The 20,371-nt window shown below is 43.8% G+C and overlaps 1 protein-coding gene across 1 annotated transcript in view; it reads left to right on the top strand.

Annotated features, from left to right (window-relative positions):
• Positions 1–20,371, top strand: part of BRINP3 (BMP/retinoic acid inducible neural specific 3) — a 186,934-nt gene that overhangs the window by 119,392 nt on the left and 47,171 nt on the right. The window contains exon 6 of the mRNA XM_048498765.1: positions 6,095–6,317. Within this exon, the coding sequence (XP_048354722.1) occupies positions 6,095–6,317 (223 nt within the window). The remainder of the gene's footprint in view (positions 1–6,094; positions 6,318–20,371) is intronic.

The following is a 20,371-nucleotide window of genomic DNA, read 5'->3' as shown; positions in this document are numbered from 1 at the left end:
GTGAAGTTTGGTTCAGGGGGTCCAAAGTTATGGACCCTCAAAAGTGTAGCCCCCATCTTCTATTAGCTCCCATTGGAAACAATGGGGGATGGTAACTTTGGACCCCCTTTCCAAAAAATCTCTGAAATTTTGGTGCTGCTAGCCTAAAAGCTGTGCCCTCTACAGGCCAAAGACTGGAAAAAAAACACTAAAAAGGGTCTCTCCCCTTCTTAAAGCCTACACTTCCCAAGCTCCACCCCTATATATCTTTAGGAATTTCCTAACCTGGAGTTGGCATCCCTATCTCATTCCCATTAAACAACCAACCTACCTTTATTTGCCCCTCTGTCTTAAGCTTCCCTTCTCTTCACTGCCTGATAGTCTCTGCCTAGGAAAACTGTGCCCCAGTTGTGTGGTGCCAGCCATTGGACTAGGCCCACTTGCATGGTAGAACCCTCAAGGACACCTCACTTTCATTTCACTTTTCTCTACAATATTTCTTCTTTTGGTCTTCCAGCCACCCCCATATCATCTCCCCCTTTTCCTTCCTCCTTTCCTCCCTTTTTTTCCTTCTCAGTCCTTCACCAACCTACTTTTCATCTGCCTCCCAACCTCAGCTGTATTTATTATGTATATACTTCATAGATACCTCAACTTTCTCCACAGTGGGATCAAAGCAGCTAATATTATTCTCTCATTTTTTTATCCCTTATGAGGATGGTTAGGGTGAAAGTAGGTGACTGGCCCCAAATCACCCACTGTAACATTAAATATTTGTTTCCCTGCTTGAGAAGTCAAGATGCTTTTTTTTGTAAATAAACCAGCATGACCATATTGATATGCCATGGAGGAAGCTGCAACCACAAATACAGCATCACAACTTGGCAGTTGAGAAAGGGGCCCTTATCATGCTAATGCTAATCTCGGCCAGGAATTGGTGCCTGAATTTGTGGGTGTATTACGCCAGCCAGTACTCTTGATCCACATGGCTGCATCCAAAGGCATAGTGTCCATATGGAGGAATTCCAAATGCTGGAACCAGCCCCATGATCCATGAAAGTCATGTTAACTTCCAGCTATGTTAATGATGTATGGCATCTTTGTCTCGCAGTGACTTACTGATTTGGATCCAGCCCTGTGAGAAAGCCACAATAGACAGTATGCATAGATTCTTATACACAGCCCTGTGTATAGAGTTTGATGATAAAGGTATTGATAGTAGAAAGGATTTAATTGGTTTATTAAAGCAAGTTCAAAGTTCAGCTTCTCTGCATTTTTCTGTCAAATAATAAACCAATTTAAAATGGAGGGTGGTTTTTTTGTTCTTGTTCAAATAAACATATCCACATTTCAGAGCCAGTCCCTCTGTCTTGGGATGCCTTCAGTAATGTATCATGGAAACTGAAACTCATTGCAACATAAAAACTAATATACAACATTTTATAGCTATGTTTTGCCAGCCCCGTGGAAATGTGAGAGTCTGCATTTCTTGAAGCTGCTCATCTTTTCTAAATCTCAGTAACGATGCCTGAAAAATATTAAAAAGGAGTTTGATTGAACATGTGTAGTTTGGGACTACAGGGGGAAAAAGATGCTTTCATTGCAGATAAAATTTCAGTAGCTGTGTGTTTTGGGATTTCAATTTGCTGCTGCGATTGGTACTTGACCTCTGTAACTTTTATTGCTCTGATTACAATTAAAGTCATTGTTATGAGAAGGGAAGGGATAATGTGTGCTTTTATCTAAGGACAGCAGGCCTACATCACTTATGGTTCATCAAGCTGAGTGTAGCCCACCGACTGTGCATTGTGACCAGCCAAATGCTTGACAACCCCCCCCCCTTTCCCAAGGCTGTGAGAAGTAAAAGAGGCTCAAAAAAGAGAGAAAAGAGCCACACACAGGTTATTAAGTCCTAGTATGTATCCATGCACAGCTGGTAAGAGATGCATGATTTTACAGGATTGTTACAAGGGGAGGCACAGGTATATGGTCTTCCAAAAAGAGTGAGGGTAATTAGTGGTAGGTGCATGTCTTGAGATGGTCTCTTACCCTGTGATCCAGGGAGATATTTTGCTTATTGACAAATTATCTGTGCAAACCTGAACTGAGTTACAGACTTCTAAACCTGGAGAAGTCATTGGGTTTAGAAGGATGTAACTCAGTTTAGCAATGCCTCATAAACTATTCCTTGAATCAAGTAGAAAATGTCAAGGGCATGCAGAGCTCTATATTTTGTTCTACTGGAGGATGGCCAAAGTCTGAGAATCCAACCACTCCACTCAGGTAGATGTAAAGCATTACTCTTGTGCAAGATCCCTCCTCAAACAGGTTTTTCCCCTCCTATGCAACAGGGTCTTTCTCAAGAAGAATGATCCCTGCATGGAAGGCTAAATGCTTCATTGGACAAAGTGACAGTATGCAACCAATACTTGTTCTGTCACCCACCATGTATTTTAAGAAAATGGGCAGGGACAAACAGGGCAGAAAAATATGGAATCTTAAAAAAAAATACAGAAGGGTTTTTTTTTAAAAAAAAACACTAAATAACACAAGCAGCGTCTGTACCTTAAAGAAACAAATGGTCTTTCTGGCCACTGCTAAGCAACCATAATGTGGTGTAATGGTTAAGTATGTTGAACTAGGATCTGGAAGGCCGAGGTTCAAATCTCCACTTGTGCAATGAAGGCTTGCTGGATGATCTTGGGCCAGGTACATATTCTCAGACTCCCCTACTTCACAGGGTTGTTGTGAGATTAAAATGAAGAGGAGAATGATGTAAGCTATTTTGGGCCTCCATTAGGGAGAAAAGTGTATAAATGAAGTAAATAAATGCTACATATAACTAAAAATGTGGGGCAGATAGAAGGTAAGTTGGTTGGTAAGTGGGAAGCAGAGGAGGGAAGATGATACTGGGGCTGCCAGGATAAAGGGGAAAAAAGGAAGTTATATCAGGAGGGAGATACCAGGGAAAGTGGCTTGCTTCCCCTCAAGTCTTTGCAGGTAAGCAGCCAGCACCATAGAGCTGGGCCAGTCTTTCCCACCTCCAGGAGAGGGAAGTAGGGAAAGCTAACAAGGGGGCAGATAAAAGTAGGTTGGCTCATGGGTAGAAAAGAAAGAGTGAAGAAGGAAAAGGGGAAATGCTATGGGGACTTTCAAGAAAGGATAGAAAGAAATAGTGGTAAAGAGAAAGATGATATACCCCCACAAACCCTTGCAGATCACCCACTTGTGTGCGTGTTTGTTATAGATTATAGATGCATGTGCATAAGTGTGTGTGTGTGCATGAAAGAGAGAGAGAGAGAGAGAGAGAGAGGAAATTAGCCCCTCCCCCAAGTAACTGAACAGGGATGGTGGGAAGGAAAGGGGTGGAATGTATACCAAGGAAAGTTGGGGAGGAGACAGAACAACATAGCAGTAGCTAGTGGGGGGAAATGAGATCCTCTTCCCTGTGAATCTTTTGGCGTCTCCCGCTTGTTTACGTATTTTCTATTTCTTGTATGTTTCAAGGGGAGAAGGTTAAGGAGCGGTATCCACATTTATAAAGTTACTAAATTGCATATAAATGTAGCCTTTATCCCCTGACCCCAGAAATTCAGTGTTCAAGAACCGGACCTGTCAGAGAAGCCTGGCAGTGTAGGAGTAGGTGAAAAAGATTCATGAAACTCTCCGAAGCAATTGCAGTAGTAGTATTGCTCTGATGTCTCATCAGAGAAGTAACCTCCAAATTTACTGCTGAAAAATTTCTCTGGCAACTCTAACTGAAAGGTAGTTATGGGATGGTTAAGTTCCTCTCTTGTCCAGATTCCTTCCTGTGCCCTTAATCACATTTCAAAAGTACCTGTGCATTTTGCTGATTAGAGTACAATAAATTTAATAATCCTTGAACAGTAAGCACTCGTGTTGCAGTTTCACAGCTCATGAAATGTGTCAGTTTAAGATATGAGGCAAATACCACTTCTTTCTTTCCTTCCTTCCCTCCTTTCTCCCTCTCCCTCTTTATTTGCAAAGCTCTGTGGCTTTACATTAGCCTTATCTCTCATTACTCTGGATACAATGAGATATTCATTAGGAAAGAATGCAGGACATAATTTCATTAAGACTTAACAAGCTCTGCTCTTGGCAAAAGTCTCCCCGCCCCTTTTAGTTTTGCATTGAAAATGAGTACAATACAAACCTTGCTTATCACTTATAAACAGCATGTCAGGTTGGATAGCAGGTATGGTACTTCATGTAGTCCTTCCACAAATAGCTGCAGATAACAAACGTTTCCTTAGTATACTACTTTGGGACTGACGGTCTGAAATTTGTGGTACATGGTATGTTGTAGTCATTGGACCAGGACCACAGAGACCCCGGTTCATATACTGAGTCAGTCATGAAGTTCATTGCAGCCACATCCACACACGATTGGAGTGTGCTATCATTACATTAGTCAGTAATTCACAACTGTATCTTCTTTCCTGTGTGGACAAGAAAATGCAGGCTATGAAGGGTCCATGTCACACGGCACAAAAAAGAAGCCCGTGGGACGTCTTACAAAGAGGAAACTGCCTCTTTTCACTCAGTACACCCAAAATAAGATGTCTAGGGGATGTCTTTAAAAGAAGCTGCTTCTGGGTGTTTTCCAGACAGTAAAAGCATCAGAGAGGAAAAGACACTGTTTCCCACCCAACCGTTTTGCTCTCTGGTCAGTTTCACCCTCAGCTTGTGCCTGACATTTTGTGTGCAGCTGAAGGGATTCTCCCTGCTGCCATTTGCTGAAGGTTTCCTAATACGTTTGCTCTGCAGGCTCCAATCCTGGACACCTTTTCAGTCTAAAACATACATGGTTGTACTCAGCTGGTCCTGTCAATTCCAGCAATATATAGTTTTCATTTTTTCCTTAATTTTCAAGGAGCTATTTTCACAGCTACACAAACACACATGTAAGAATCTTAGCCACCCAGAAGAGTGATCTGCTGCCCACTGAAAAACATTGGGCTGAGGGCATCCCAGGAACATTCCTGGAGGTGGAGCTGACACTAGTCAGTTCCCATCAGGCTTTCACCCCAGGAATGCCAGCGGTGGGAGAATGGACTTAGGCCACCTTTTTGGCTAGCATAATTTTGTTTTCTCCTATGAAGGACTTTTGAGCTGCCAGGGAGATTTTTTTATTCCTCTGCCTCCCCACACCACCTGAAAGTCCTCTGGCAGTGGTGCCATCCCCAGCCACCTCCACGATCTGGATTGTGCTGTAAATTAATCATCTAGCTCCAGACAAGGCATTTCTAAACATTCCATGACATAAGTGGCCATGAATTGGATGACTTAAGGTCACCAAAGACCAACCAGTGGGACAAGGTTAACTTAAAATACTTGGTAACATCTGCCCAAGTGGTGGGATTCAGCTAGTTTGCACCAGTTTGTTAGAACTGGTAGTCAATCCCACCACTGTGTACCCCCCCCCCACAGCCCACTTGAGCTGGGGAGTGCAGCAGCCAGGGGGGCACATCAGCCAATGGGCCCACAGCTTGCTGCTGGCTGCTGCCACCCCTGGATCAGAATCCATCATCGGTGGCCCTGCTGCCTCGTCTTTGGAGGCAGCAGGGCCACCGGCGATGGAGGTTGAGCCAGGGGAGAGCCAGTTCCAGTTGAGAGGGGGAGTGGCACCGCACCCCCCTCTCAACTGGAACCGTTTGTTAAATTATTTGAATTCCAGCACTGATCTGCCCCATATGAAATATTATATTATCGTCTGCTTTTAAACTTAATAGAAGCTTTAACTTCATAAAAAAGAGAAAAAAGAAATGGGTGATTATGATACTGTAATGACATACAGATCCAGCTTTAGACAACCTTGTTTGGAAGTAAGTCCCAAGTTTGGGTGCTTTTGGCCATAGCCTTAATTAAAAATAAGTTTTGGAATTCTAAATTTATCAAATTCTGCTGTGAGTTGTACTGATGATCTTTGCTGTTGAGTTCTTGAGTGTTCATGTTCCATCAACATTTACCTGTGTATAAAAGTGATAGTATTGCATTTGCCTGTTCATTAACAGTGACAAAAATCAGCATAAATCTTGTATTGCTGCTTAAAGGACAACCAACCTAAAAGAATGTTAATTTTACCATTTTGCAGATGAATTCAAGTTCTTTATGAAAAGGCTCCCCATGAACTATTTCCTCAACACATCTGCCATTATGCACTTGTGGACAATGGATTCAAATTTCCAGCATCGCTATGAGCAGCTAGAAACCAGCATGAAACAACTGTTCTTTAAGGCACAGAAAATTGTTTACAAGCTCTTTAGCCTTAGCAAGAGGTGCCATAAACAGCCACTCATCAGCTTGCCAAGGCAAAGGTAAGAAAACAACTACAACCAAATGCAAGCAACTTAGAGCAGTGATTCTTAAATGTGACTTGGAGGTAGATTAACAAATTGGTGGAAAGAAGGGTTGGTAGAAAGCTTGGTCACAAACTAATGACTGTCTTAAAACATCTTTTAAGCACTCTCACTAGACCTAGGAATGTGCAGGCTCTTCGATGACATTACTATGTTAAAGCTACAAGTTCATAAGTCTCTCCACGGTGCTATTCTTCTTTCCACTCATATGTGAAACAACATAACTGTGGGCAGACAGTGTCTTAAGAAGTACAGTCCAATGGAACCAGTCGTTCACAGGATTCCTCACTTTTCTGACTTCTAGCCAATGATGTGAAATGGATATGAGGAGAGAGGATGCTAATCTTTAGAGACTGTAGAGAGAAGGGACATATGGGTAGGTGTTGTGTTCATCGACCTCCTCCCAATAACCAAACTCAAGATTGCAGAAATCAGGTTTATTGAATCAGAGAATGAACTTGTACACTCCAATAGGAGGTTCTTTGGTGTCACGGTCCCCCAGAATCCCCTGGGTGATGATGTCCAGACACAAGGGGCTTGGGACTGACAGTAGGGATGCCAGCCTCCAGGTTGCCCCCAAAATACAGCTAATCTCCAGACAACATAGATCAGTTACCTTGGAGAAAATGGATGCTTTGGTGGGTAGAATCTATGGCATTGTACCACTCTGAGGTCACTGTTCTCCCCAGGCTCCTCCCCAAATATCCAAGAGTTTCCCCAAACTGATTCTGGTAATCCTGCCCCCATCACCTGCTGATGGCCAGGAGGGACCTGGTACCCCTAATATGGGAACACAATTTGTACTGGCATCTTTACTACTGGTATGATGCAATTTGGTTCTGAGTACTTCAGAGGTTTCTTTCCACCCCCATCATTTATCAGGGAGAAGAAAGGATGAAATCTCCATCCTCAGTCTTATCTCTGGTGGACATACAAGGAAATAGTTTGGAAGGTGGTCAGTGGCTCTAAAACAACTACTAATAAATTGGGCTGACTGATCTTCTGAAGTGTAAATGCTACAACAGGAAAGTTCAAAAATACTCCCATAGCTTTTTTTGTTGGACATTTTTGCAAACATCAGATTCATATAACATGATGCACTGACAAAGGGCCTTGGTTAGTAAAGTCAGACCATTTGTGTTAATAGAGATTCATCAGTAATATAATTCTTATGTGGCCCAGAAAAGGGCCTGAATCTCATAGAACTGAGGTGGACTACATTTGGCATGTAATAAACCTAAATGATGAGCTACCATATAAGAGCTACTCTCTGGTTGAACAGCAGAGTATGTGTAATAACAATAATTTAACACAGCCAAACACTCAATAATATGGTATATCTTGAAGCAAACCTCATCTGATTTTAGAAAATACTAGCGGTACCCGGCCACTCGTGGCAAATGTCCTCCTCATCACAGTCCGCAACCCACACAGATGTCCATGCAGGTCCAATGATCCCCAGCATAGCTTTTTGGGCTGGTCAAATAGAACCCCTCTTTCCCTTTTCAACAGCAGATTGGATTCACAATGTTGTATTATGGTTTGTAGTTTGTTTAGTAGAATTCAGGGATGGTCCAACACAGGCTGGCACTGACAGTTCAGACCTAATTTACCTTGGAGTACACAATGGCAGAGCCTGGTGGTAGCAGCCGTTATCTAACCACTCCTCAAATGTCAGGGGAAACCCAATGTTACTTCAGAGGTCTCAGATTAGAACTACCTCCCCAGCTCCCTTCTCCCCACATGAGTTGGGTTGTCCGCCAATGGGGCTTCTTGTGAAGGGAGCCTTGCAGATCTGGCTGGCCAAATTTCCAAAGGGAATAGAAGTCCCTGTAGACAGGTAGTCTGTTGTGAGTTAGCATCTGTCCAAGTGCTTGGTGGACTGAGGGTGAGAGGGCAATTGTGAGAGTGTTCACTGTGTTGGACTGTATGGGGTGATGATGTGCAAACAGTGTAGGAGAATTGCTTTGCCTAATATTACCTAAAACCTAAATATTACCTAAATATTACCTAAAACCTAATGTGCACATGTGTGTTGTGAAATTGTCACGCACATCCAGCCATGTGATCGTGTGAAGAAGTGGTGGGTGACTGTGGCTGCACTGAGATTTGCGGCTGGAGAAGGGAAACAGTCTGCCCTCCTGACCTCTGTGTCTCTGTCCCCAAGGCCCGCAGTTCCCAGTAATGTGTGAGGTAAATGGCACGGAGAGCAGGCCATGCAGCACATGCTGGGGAGAATGCTCCTGCGGCCTAATTCACAGGGCCTCCTTCCAATTCGAAACTGGGAACATTTCCCTACCGGAAAAGTTGAGCACAAATACAGCAGAATACAGTGTGTGTGGACTGCTGTGGCTAGGCTTTTACTAAATACCATGCTGCAGAAAAACCAATGTACTCTCTGATTACTTGCCATACAGGGGGAAAACCTGTTGCAGCATTCTTCTCTGTAATCATTGTAAGCACAGGCTGAAGAATGAATGTATTCAGCTAGTTTTTTTTGGGGGGGGGGCACCCGCAAATATGTACAATGGCTATGTATATGTGAACTGTTTTTATGATTCTGCCAATGACGCTGCGCTCAAGGCAGTTAAAATCTCTAGTGGAAGTTGTTTTTTTTTTCATTTGCAACATAGTCTGTTAGTTATCCTGGATTAGAATATATAATTAGCAGTGCAATGATTGTATTACTTATATAATGGCATCAGTGGTCATGATGAGCATGGTCTGAAGAATGCCAGTCCGTACTGTAAGAGGTTTGTATTCCTAAGGTTTGGTGAGACACCAGAGTGGGGTGGATTATGCGTTCTGAGGTAATATTTCATTCAGGGAGAGGGACTGGAGGTGAGGGCAGAGGCTTCATGTGTAAGTGTGATTGTTTTCTAGATAATAGGTTGAGAGTGGTTTTGTATTTCATTTCTGTCTGGTCAGTACCTCTAGAGGACTGCTGGCGCCTCAACTTCTGTTGTCCCTCCACTCCCTCACTGACTCCTGGCCCCTCTCCCTGAATGAAATATTAGAACGCATACCTCAGAACAGGCCCAGCATCCACCAGATGGCACTGTTTTTTGGGGAAAGAACGGTGATGGCACTGTTTGGGGGGGAAAGGGCAGTGATGGTGCTGTTTTGGGGGGAAAGGATGGTTTACCTGGCACAGTTGAGAAATGTGAGGTAGTGAAAACATGTTCAGATGAGAGAGCAACGTTGTCTGAAAATTTCATAGCATTTGGTCCAGTAGTTTTGGAGAGCAACGATAAGAAACAAATGGACACTTTGCTTTTTATTTATATAGATTATCAACAATAATAGTGCTCCTTGAGTTGACTGGTTTCTATTGCTTATTTCAGATTTTTTTAACAATTAAAATTGTTAAAAGATCTACTTTGGCTTAGCAAGAACTGCACATGGACTAAAAATAAATTACACAAGATGCCATAAAATGGAGAAATGTGGGAAATTAGTGATAGTATCTACAGTGTGGTGTAGTGGTTAAGAGCAGGTGCATTCTAATCTGGAGAGCCCGGTTTGATTCCCCACCTGAGTGACTGAGGCTTATCTGGTGAACTAGATGTGTTTCCGCACTCCTGCATTCCTGCTGGGTAACCTTGGGCTATTCACAGTTCTTCAGAATTCTCTCAGCCTCACCGACCTCACAAGGTGTCTGTTGTGGGGAGAGGAAGGGAAAGGAGTTTGTAAGCCACCTTGAATCTCCTTACAGGAGAGAAAGGTGGGGTATAAATCCATACTGCTGCTGCTGCTGCTGCTGCTGCTGCTGCTGCTGCTGCTGCTGCTGGTGGAAGTGGAAGTGGAAGTGGTGGTCTTCTTCCTGTATTATGACTTTGTTTTAAAGCAATAATATATGTTTGTACTATGGGAACGAGCTGTAGTTTTAGCCAACCTTCTAACCATACAGGTGTGGACAATTCCCTGTTAAAAAAAGTTCCCCAGAGCCTTATAAAGGTTCCTGATAGGCTTCAATGGAGGCATTTTGGGGAATCCCAGAAAAAAAACCCTTATTTTTTCTGACTTTTTTGACTGCCATTTAAAGGTTCTTTTTTTTGGTTTGGCAAAGCCAAATGCACACTTCTTGTATTAACAGTTCAATTCTACATAGTGTTGTTTCAAGTCTATTGAAATCTATGGGATTTAACAGAGGTATCTGCATACAATTGCACTGAAAGGTTCAGAAAGTGAAAACTAAAGAGCTATGTGAAATGGGCCAGGAACATTACAGGGCTAATATTGTTTACTGGCTGTATGAAAAAGCAATGTACTGGATATATGTTTTGGAGACACCAATGTAAATGCAGTCAGCCAAAACTAGGTTAAAACTTAAACACATTTAGTTTGGAAGTAAGGAAGCCTTACTGGTTTCAGTTGAATGTTCTTCTGACCAACAGTACTTTCGCCTGGTAGGCTGATACAATGCTGGAACTCAAGCTTATCTGTGAAGAATGACCTTATCTGGGACGTGCTGGCCCTTAGCCTCACACCTCAAGCGGTGGGGACCAACTATGGCAAATCACTGGTGGGGAATATTTGTTATTGTTGTTGTGCCTGGAGAAATGTCAGGACCATACAGTCTGAGAAGCTGAAATGAGCATCTGAAACCTGTTATGCAATCTGAATCCATGGCTCAAATGAAGCATCAAAGGTGGTTCATTTGCTGTTCCAGTTGTTGAAGACACCTGGCCACATTTAAGCAGAAGGCATTTTTGAGCTTGATTTGAGTCCAGTAGCACCTTAGAGACCAACAAGATTTTGGGGGTATAAGCTTTCCACAATCAAAGCTTATCAGATCTGATGAAATGAGCTTTGACCCTCAAACATTTATACTCCAGAAATCTTGTTCATCTCAATAGTGGTACTGGACTTGAATCTAGTCCTTCTGATGCAGACCAACACAACTTTTCTTCTGAAAGTGTTGTAAAACAATACTTCCAGATTTAACTGTTGTGGGTTTTCCATGCTGTGTGACTATGGTCAGGTAGTTTTTGCTTTTAACCTTTTTGCCCCCATCTATGTCTGGCATCTTCAGAGGTATGTCACAGCAAAATGTGTTTCTCTCTGTGACACAGCTTTCTTTAGTTTTATTACCTCCCACCAAAAAAAAAAAAGATTATTTGCTATGGGTGCATCTTTTTCTGCTGCAAAAAAAATCATCTTAATTTAACAAGTAAGGAGTTTGTGCATGATGAGATTCCTCTCAATGCACTTTCTGCTGTTGCTTTCTTCCTGGACTAGATCAACATGTTTGTATTTCTTTGGGTCAAATTATATGAGAAAGCGTGGCCGCACCTCTCATGCTGCTGCCATTGTTGGAGGGGAGGCCCGGCAGAGAAGCTGTCGGTTCAGCACCAGGTTGCAGAGTTGATGTTGCGGCCCGCCTTGCGCATGTGCGCCCATTCTGGTGCATGCGCAGTTGGCCGCCAGGAAGTCATCTTGCCCAGAGAAGGGCAGGGTTGACATGAATGCGGATTGGCGTGCTCTCGCGAGGTACAAGAGCACGCCGTTGGTATGGGCGCTGGGCTAGGGCTTATTTAAAGCCCTGCCTTGTGGACTGGCCCCATTCTATTTGAGAATCCCAGGCTCCTGTATTTAGTACAGTCTGAAATACATTCCAGATGGAGTCTTCTAATTATACTTTATCCCCAAAGAGAGGAACAGATAGCTTTCATGTTATGAAGGGGTGACTATAAAAATGCATTACGGTGGACCGATCTTTCTCTCCAAAAGCATTTTACCCTTTGATAGAAGGTCCATGAATCATAGATACTGCATTTCTCCTAAATTATCTGCAGAGCAGATTTCCCAGATTTGGTTGGTCATTTTCCAAAGACAGTTAAAAAAACCAACGCCCCTCCCAATTCCCTTAACTACCTAGCCTATCCTCCATTTTACAACTCTGCTATCATTAGGATTCCATCCAGAATCCATTGAAGCCAAAGGGAGTTGTAGTAAATAGAATATTTGCTGAAACTATGCCAAGAGAAAGTATGATTCACTATGCCAATAGTGATTCAGTAGAGGGACAGATTGCTGTCTTATGATGACCATAAATCCAAATCAAGAGCTTAATTTTTCTTATAGAAAGCTGAGAATGTTTTAAATGTCTGTTATAAATCAAATAGATTTTATAAGAATTGTAGAATATGTTCATAGGCAGCTTATGTTAAAACTGTCCGGTTAGTCCAACAATAACTGATTATAGAAAGCCACCTTATATGTTCATTGGTAACTCTAGTGAAGTACTGCTTTCTTTTGACTGGCAGTGGCTCTCCAGAATGGGTCCGGCTACCTAAAATTATTTCTGAATATGCCAGTATCTGAGCCTGAGACCTTCTGTGCATTGCCCCTAAACTGTGGCTATACTCCAAACTACTCTGCTTCCTATGTCATCAGGGACAAGTTCTATTTTTTGCTATGTAGTAGGAAGTGCTGGGGAACACAAAGAGAGTATTTGGAGTATTTGTCCCCTCCAAATACTCTCACTTAAGGATGAGTTTTAGCATTCATATTAATTATCAGGTCAGACAATGACTCCACATGTTATTGGGAATACATTTACTCTAGGCACATGTCTGTGTGAAGATGGCCCCACTTCCCAATAAAAGCTCATACCCTTGCTAAAAATAGCCTAGCAAGCTCATTCGCTCAAGGTCAAATGAAATAATGCAGTTTCTAATAAGATGGGTCCAAACCTGATGTTTCCTCACAGCCACACAGCAGCTGCAGGGAACAGTGTTTCTGAAAATCTGTGAAGGTCCAATTTGGCTCAGGATCACAGTGTAGGGAGCAGAAAGGCTCCTCCCTCCCTCCACCCTGTTGTCCTGAATGGAAATCACTTGGGGGAACAGGAATTTGTCCCATTTTGGATCTGCATGTGCAGCTCAGAGCCAGGCAAGCTGAGCACCAGAGGAGAGCTGTTATGCTCTATACCAGCGATTCCCAACCAGGGTTCCGTGGTACCCTGGGGTGCCGTGAGCATGTCCCAAGGGTACCGCGGCAATGCTGCCGGCCCCCCTCACTTTTGCAGTGTCTCCTGCCGGCACCAGCAAGGATATGGAGCTGACCCACCGGCAGGGCCTGACACTAGGTCAGTAGCCACTTCCCACCCCCCGTGCTTCCCTTCATCTTGGGAGGGGAAGGTGGGGGGTGGCAAGCAGGGAGACTGGGAGGGGAAAGTGGGGGGAGCATGGCAGGGGTACTGTGAGATATGAAGAGTGAGGTCAAGGGTACCGTGACATCGAAAAGGTTAGAAAACACTGCTCTATACTAATAAGATAAAAATACTTTGCATTTCTCTTTTTCTTGCAGTTGTTCTTACAGGTGCAGTGGCAATCAGACTGCAGGGGCAGAAGTGAGATCTCTTTTTTGCAGTATCAGTGACTTGTAGTCATAAGGGACAAGTTCTATTTTTTGCTATGTGGTAGGAAGTCATGCTGGGGAACACAAAGTCCAACAGGAGAAATCAGTTTTGATTAGTTGAGGTTTCTATGTAAGTCCATTTATTTCCTACTCTAATGCCCTAGTTTCTGCAACAAATACTCTCTTTTTTTTACTGTCAAGTCACATCTGAGTTATAGCAACTCCTGGCAAGAGACATTCAGAGGTGGTTTGCCATAGTCTACCTCTGTGCCACAACCCTGATATCCCTTGAAGCTCTCTGTATTGGATCCCTTATCTACTATAAAGGATTCCCACCTCTTGGCACCACTGTAAAGGATCATCTACCCTACATACTGCTGAGGGAGAGACAGTAGCTCAGAGCAAAGCTCAGCAGCAAGGCACAAGCACACCCCACTCACACACAGGCACTCATACAAACCCTTCAAGGCTGATCTTGTCAGGCTACATCACACTGCTACCTTTGAGGGAAATTTTCACTGTGAGGAGATCTCACTTTCCCCTCCAAATCTGTTTAACACCCTTCAAACTAGTTTGGGTACTCCAAAAGAGACTTTACCGCCAGAGGGAGAGAAAGACCGCTGTATGAATCAAGACTTAAGCTAAGAAATAAAACAATACACTCATTTATTTATGGTATAAAATTTGGCCATAGCCAAGAATTTATTGGCTTGACAGAATAGAGCGTAAGGTGCAGCATGGGGGATTGATCCAGAGTTGGGCAGGCCAAGCAGGCTGTCCCCCAACACGCGCTTTCCTCAAACCCGCCTGTTTGAGGAAACAAACCAGAAAAAAAACGGTGCCTGGCAGCAACAAGGTGGGGGAGTTTCAGATGGGTGCTGGGCCGCTGCCTGAAGACTCTTCCAGTTGCTGTGGGGAGGGGGGCAAGCCAGTTCAGCCCACGCCTGGGCTAAACTGTACCTGGCTTGCTCCATCCCAAACCTCATTAGGAGGCTCCAAATTAGTTAGCAGGCAGCTAACCTGAACCATAGATCATTCCCCCATGCGCAAACCGCAGACGACAATAAATGAATGGACACGACAAAACAACCGAAAGAAGTGGAGGGTGGGCGGGACAATCTCCAGCCGGCTGAGAAAGAAGGGGCGTCACGAGGCCCAGCCCGGCTAATTAACGAGGGTGGGAGGCACCTATTAGTCGACGTCATGACTGTGCGCCTCCCTGACCCATTGCCCAATTGGCTGCGCTGCTGCACGCCTGTGCAGCGCAGCCCTGAGTTTGGCCATTGGGGGGAGGAGCCACCGCCGGAGCGGAGACACAGCTCTCCTACCCCCGTCGGCAATGGCGGTGCCGGTAAGTCGGCGCCTCTTCTTTATGAGGCTTTTTAACAATAAAGACAGCTGATTCTACTAACTTACCAGGAACAGATGTCAAACTGACTGGTCTGTAATTTCGTGGGTCCCCCCTAGATCTTTTTTTTAAAAAAAGATTGGTGTGACATTGGCCATCTTCCAGTCTTCAGGGATGGAGGCTGATTTCAGGGATAAGTTGCATATTAAAGTGAAAAGATCGGCAATTTCACACTTGAGCTCCTTAAGAACTCTTGGGTGAATGCAACCTGGACCAGGGCATTTAGTTTATCAATGGCTGCCAGAACTTCTTCCTTGTCTACCAGTATCTTTGCTAGTTCCTCAGATTCACCCCCTAAGAAGTTTGGTCCAGGGGCAGGAATTTTCCTCACCTCCTCTTGGATGAAGACTGATGCAAAGAATTCATTCAGCTTCTTTGCAATCTCCCTGTCATCCTTCAGCACACCTTTTGTTCCTTCATCATCCGCTTCCCTAGCTGGCTTCTTACTTTTGATGTACTTGAAGAACTGTTCGTTGCTGGTCTTGATATTCGCAGCCATGTGTTCCTCATAATCCTTTTTTGCCTCCCTTTCAGCTAACTTGCTTCTCTTTTGCCACCATTTGTGTTCCTTTTCATATTCTTCATCAGTCAAGCTGGACTTCCATTTTCTAAAAGACATCTTTTTTTCTGATACTTTCCTGAACCTCCCTTGTTAACCATGGTGGGAGTGGGGAAACCAGTCTGGTTCCCCAGATAACAATCTTCTGCTCCTGTGGAGGAGTGGGGAATCAAATCCAGTTCTCCAGATTATAGTCTATCTACCCTTCACTACTATACCACGCTGGCTCTCACAAGAAGTTCAGCCTGAAGAGGGTCAGGCTTCACTCTGTGTGGCTGATTTGCCTGCACCATGGCAACAGCACATATCTGTGCACTCTCTCCCCACAGATTCTCCCCACAGTTTGTGCCTCCCGATGCTATCAGTCTCTAGGGCCCTTTCTGCACCGCAACGGTGCATTGGCATAAACAATGCTGACGCACACACACACACACACCGGGACCATTCGCATGGATGGTCCCGGGAGGGCAGCAGGTGGTGGCGTAGCCTTCGCACAGGCTGCGCTGTTGCTGAATGCCTACCTTGTCTCCTGGCTTCTGGCTTGTCGCAGAGGCCAGGGGACATACCCCCACAGCCTGGAGCGATGGCTCTAGATTTGCAGGCCGGGGGGGGGGCGTGTTCCCTGGCCTCTGCGATGAGCCAGAAGCCAGGAAAGGAGGTAAGTGTTTGGGGATGGTGCGGGGGAAATGGCGCCTTCCATCCGCTGCCATTCGCACGGCAGTGGTTGGAAGACTCTGCTTCCAAAAAACCTCGCTCAGGGAGCGAGGTTTGGAAGCAGCATCTTTGCGCCGCTCGGGGGTTGTGAGGCCGGCGCTGCTGTGATGCAGTGGCGGCGGCCATGCAAACCCCTCCCCAGGGACGCCGTTTTTGGTGTCCCTGGGGTGCTCTTTCCCGCCTGTGCGGAAAGGTCCTAGTTCAACAGGATGAAATTATTGCTAGATAGCAATAGTGCTTGGTGCCTCTCACTGTCATGTAAGAATTGGAGAAGCTCCTCAAAGAATAGAATCTCTTGCTCATCTTCAGTAGCAATGTTTTTTTTGGCAGTTTCCAAGGGCCTAGAATTAAGCCTTGTATACAAACAGGTGCATTTGGTTTCATGTAAAGTAGTTTCTTTGCCTCCTCTTGCATTCATATCATAGACAGGATTTGTATGGTCACTTGATGCTTCAAAATCAAGCTCTATTGAAAGAAAAATAATAATCATCTTGAATTGACTAGAAAGTTTTCCGTTCTTTAATAGCAGCCAACATCACACCATTTATATTCATTCAATCTTCAGGCTTTTCATTTTCATTTTACATTGTATATGCCAAAGTAACATTTGTGGGCTGTCAGATCAGGAGGAAGATTTGCAATCAAATGCAATTTTATATCTGACAGTGATCACACAAGCTTACATTCCATATTGAGTTTTAATGGGAGAGAGGAATAAGCAAGCAGCATAAAATCCTTTCTGTATGTGCCAGTTTTCTTGTTTTAAAATTATATGCACAGCATAGTTCCGTAGCACCGAATTCATATTGCCTCTTTATTGAAGGTTTTCCAATATTATAATGTTCCACCAAATTATTGAGCTGTGATTGTGGTGAAACCTCCATCAGTGTTTAGATGAGCTGCTCTGATGTCACAGTGGGATTAACTGTGCCAAAGGACTGTCATTGTCTGAACTGATCTGATTGAAGAGCAGTGTAGGATAAGCAGAAGGATCAAGGAAGGAGGGGGTAAAAGAAAAGGGATCCTAAGCTAGAAAAGTGTGGGGAGGCGAAGGTAGTTCAAGGAAGAACCTGACATACACACACACAAACAGGGAAAAAGAGAAGGAGCCAGCAATGCCAAGTTAAGGTAAACTGAATTCACATATATTTAAATAATCAGCCAAACCTTAGGTTAAAAGCCTCTAAGATACAGTTCATGGATTTGGTTCCATCCTGTTTTGAGAGTTCAAAGATTGTCAGGATATGACAAAAGCAAAGTGGGGAAAACACCATATAGTGGGTAGGGTAATTCAGGTGGTAACTTGAGCCCATTAACTAAATGGACTTGGAACAGGGGAACTCTGCTAAGGATTACAGTATCATGTTACCAGCCTTCAAGTGGGACCTGGAGCTCTGGGATTAAAATTGAGAAAATGGTAACTTTAAAAAGTGGAATCTATGGCATCACATCCTTGCTGCAATCACTTCCCTCCCTCCTTTCCCCCCACATTCCCCCCTCTTCAAATACCACCCCCTAGTCTTCAGGAATTTCCAAGGTCATATTAAGCAACTCTAGGAGTACTTCACAATAAGGAAAGTGGAAAAGTGTACAAGTCCTAAGATATTTGGAAGTAAAGAATAATTCATTTGTGGGAAAACAACTGAGCAACGACCAGCACAGTTATTCCACACATTTTTCTTGTTGTTATTTTTGTTGCATCCTAATAATGTCTGATAAGCTTATCAAAAATGCATATGGGATCATTAGAGTGCTGAGCTAAGTAGTGTCTACATCATCTGAAAACAACAGTCACTGAATGCGTTCTTTGGAAGTCTTGCTTTTGTGAATCTGGATGTGCCCTAGTTAACTCTCTTTGAAAAGAACTGCAAACATTCCTTCAAGTCAAAAATACATTTGTGAGGCCATTTGGGTCTTTTCTATCATGCTCATCTCCTGAATGCATATTGACAAAGAGCCTTCTTTAATCAGTTTAAGAAACGCAAAGGCATAGCAAGCAGAGAATGAAAAACTGTTTCAGTTTGCTTCAATTTGTCAATTGTGTGGAATTTTAATAACAGCAAGCACTATAGGCACAAACTAACCATCAGCTATGGAAATGAAGGCATCTGGAGTGCATAGGGCACCAGAGACCCACAGACCAGAAAAAAGCTAGGTCTTAACAAGTGCCACTGAAACTAATAAAAGCAATAATAATTAGCATTTATGTAGTGCTCTGTTAAAAATGCTTGGCTTCCTTCTCAGTAATCCTTGCAAGTCTTACAATTTAGCATTATTGCAGAGGGTGGGATCAAAGGGGAAGGCAGAGAGAAAAAGGTGATTGGCTAAGGCCTGCTGAGGAGCTCACAGGTTTGGAATTGGCATGTCCCGACTCAGTTTCAATGCTTGCATGACACCACTTGTCAGGATCAAGCAGAGGTGGCATGAAAGTTTCATGATCAGGATCGGCCACAGTTTTTATTTTAAAAATAAAGAGTCATTGAGTGAGTAAATGCCCCCATTTAATATGCCCCAGTGGCAAGGCATTCAAGATGGGGGAAAGACATGCATGCCTGCTTTATCCGCAGACTTACTGCACTTACTGTTTGCAGCACAGCTGTTGGCTTCGTAACATGGTTTTCCCACAGTTTCCTGTTTGCAGGGGACATCTACTGTTTGCCTACCACTTCATTTTTGTTTCTGTGCAACCTCCCTCTGGGGAGGTAGCCCAACACTTTTTTGCAAGGAGGGGATGATGCCAGTTTGGGTGATCGATAATGCAATACACCATGCCAATTTCTTCGGTCTACTGCATTATCGGTAGATCTGCAGGGCAAAAATAATTTTTAAAAAGTCTTTTGATTCTGGCTGGAAAAGCTGTTTTGTCAGTGGGGGAAGGCAGGGAGGAGCTGGAAAACCCAAAGGAAACATAACATATCCTAACTCCCTTTGCTTTCCCAGCAAAAACAAGGGAAAATCACACTTTGCCTGGTTTTAGAAACAGTGGAGTTTCTCGGATGTGAGAGCTCCATAACTTCTGAAGAAGCCAAAATGAGTGCATAATTGAACATCCAACTCAAAAGGAATGCACACTGAAGCAGACCACAAGTGCATAAACGTCCAGGGAAGAATTGCAGTTTTATAATGAGAGGAAAGGATTAAATACAATTTAACCCCTCAACCCTTCTCAAGTCATCCAAGTGACTCTCGGGACTGCTAATTAGCTTTTACAAAAGGAAGATCCAAATCACAGTTGGTTCATATCATGCATGTTCCATTTCTACAAAGTGTTGCAAGTCATGTTTAGTTGGAACTCATGGAGAATTTCCACAAACAGAAGGGGAGGCATGTTTTCTTGCCATTTCCTTCTAGTGCTGCAGATGTCTACCCACCCACCGCTTTGTTTCTGGGGTTCCCCGGTCCATCAGAGGGCTGCATTTTGGTGGAGTGGACTGCAGTGAGAGGAGAAAAGCATGAAAGTTCAGTTCTACCAGTGAAAATTCTTTTGGACAGTAGAGATCTACTGCAGGATCCAAGCCATTGATCTGGTGGGGAGTTAAGCACATGAAGTGCTCAGAAACTTGCCTGGGGCTTCTTTTTCAGGGTGAACTGGTTTTATTGGAGCTAGTAACAGGTCAACTGTGGAATAAAGCAGTGAAATAGGGAAAAAAATTAAAAGAAAACAAGTCACAAGAAAATATCCTGAACATAAAAGAAAGCTGTCTTCCTCCCCGTATTATCACATGTGTACATTTCTACAGAGCTAATTATAGTGGAAGTACAGTTGCAATATGTGTAAAAGAAGATCTAGGGCCACTCCCCACTCACCATAAGCCGCGGGGTCACCTCTTTAAAAGACACGAGGAGGATGGACGTTCCCCACGTCACCAGCGCCCACTGCACAGCTGCCCTTAATTTGCTGCTCTCCCACTTCCTTGTTGCACGGCAAATTAGGTCCCCTGAAAAGAGCAACATTTTCAAAAAACC

This window comes from Sphaerodactylus townsendi, linkage group LG05, assembly GCF_021028975.2.
Source record: "Sphaerodactylus townsendi isolate TG3544 linkage group LG05, MPM_Stown_v2.3, whole genome shotgun sequence".
In the NCBI taxonomy this organism is placed as follows: Eukaryota; Metazoa; Chordata; class Lepidosauria; order Squamata; family Sphaerodactylidae; genus Sphaerodactylus; species Sphaerodactylus townsendi.
Note: the sequence above shows the minus strand (reverse complement) of the source record. Positions and strands in the feature narration are given on the sequence as shown.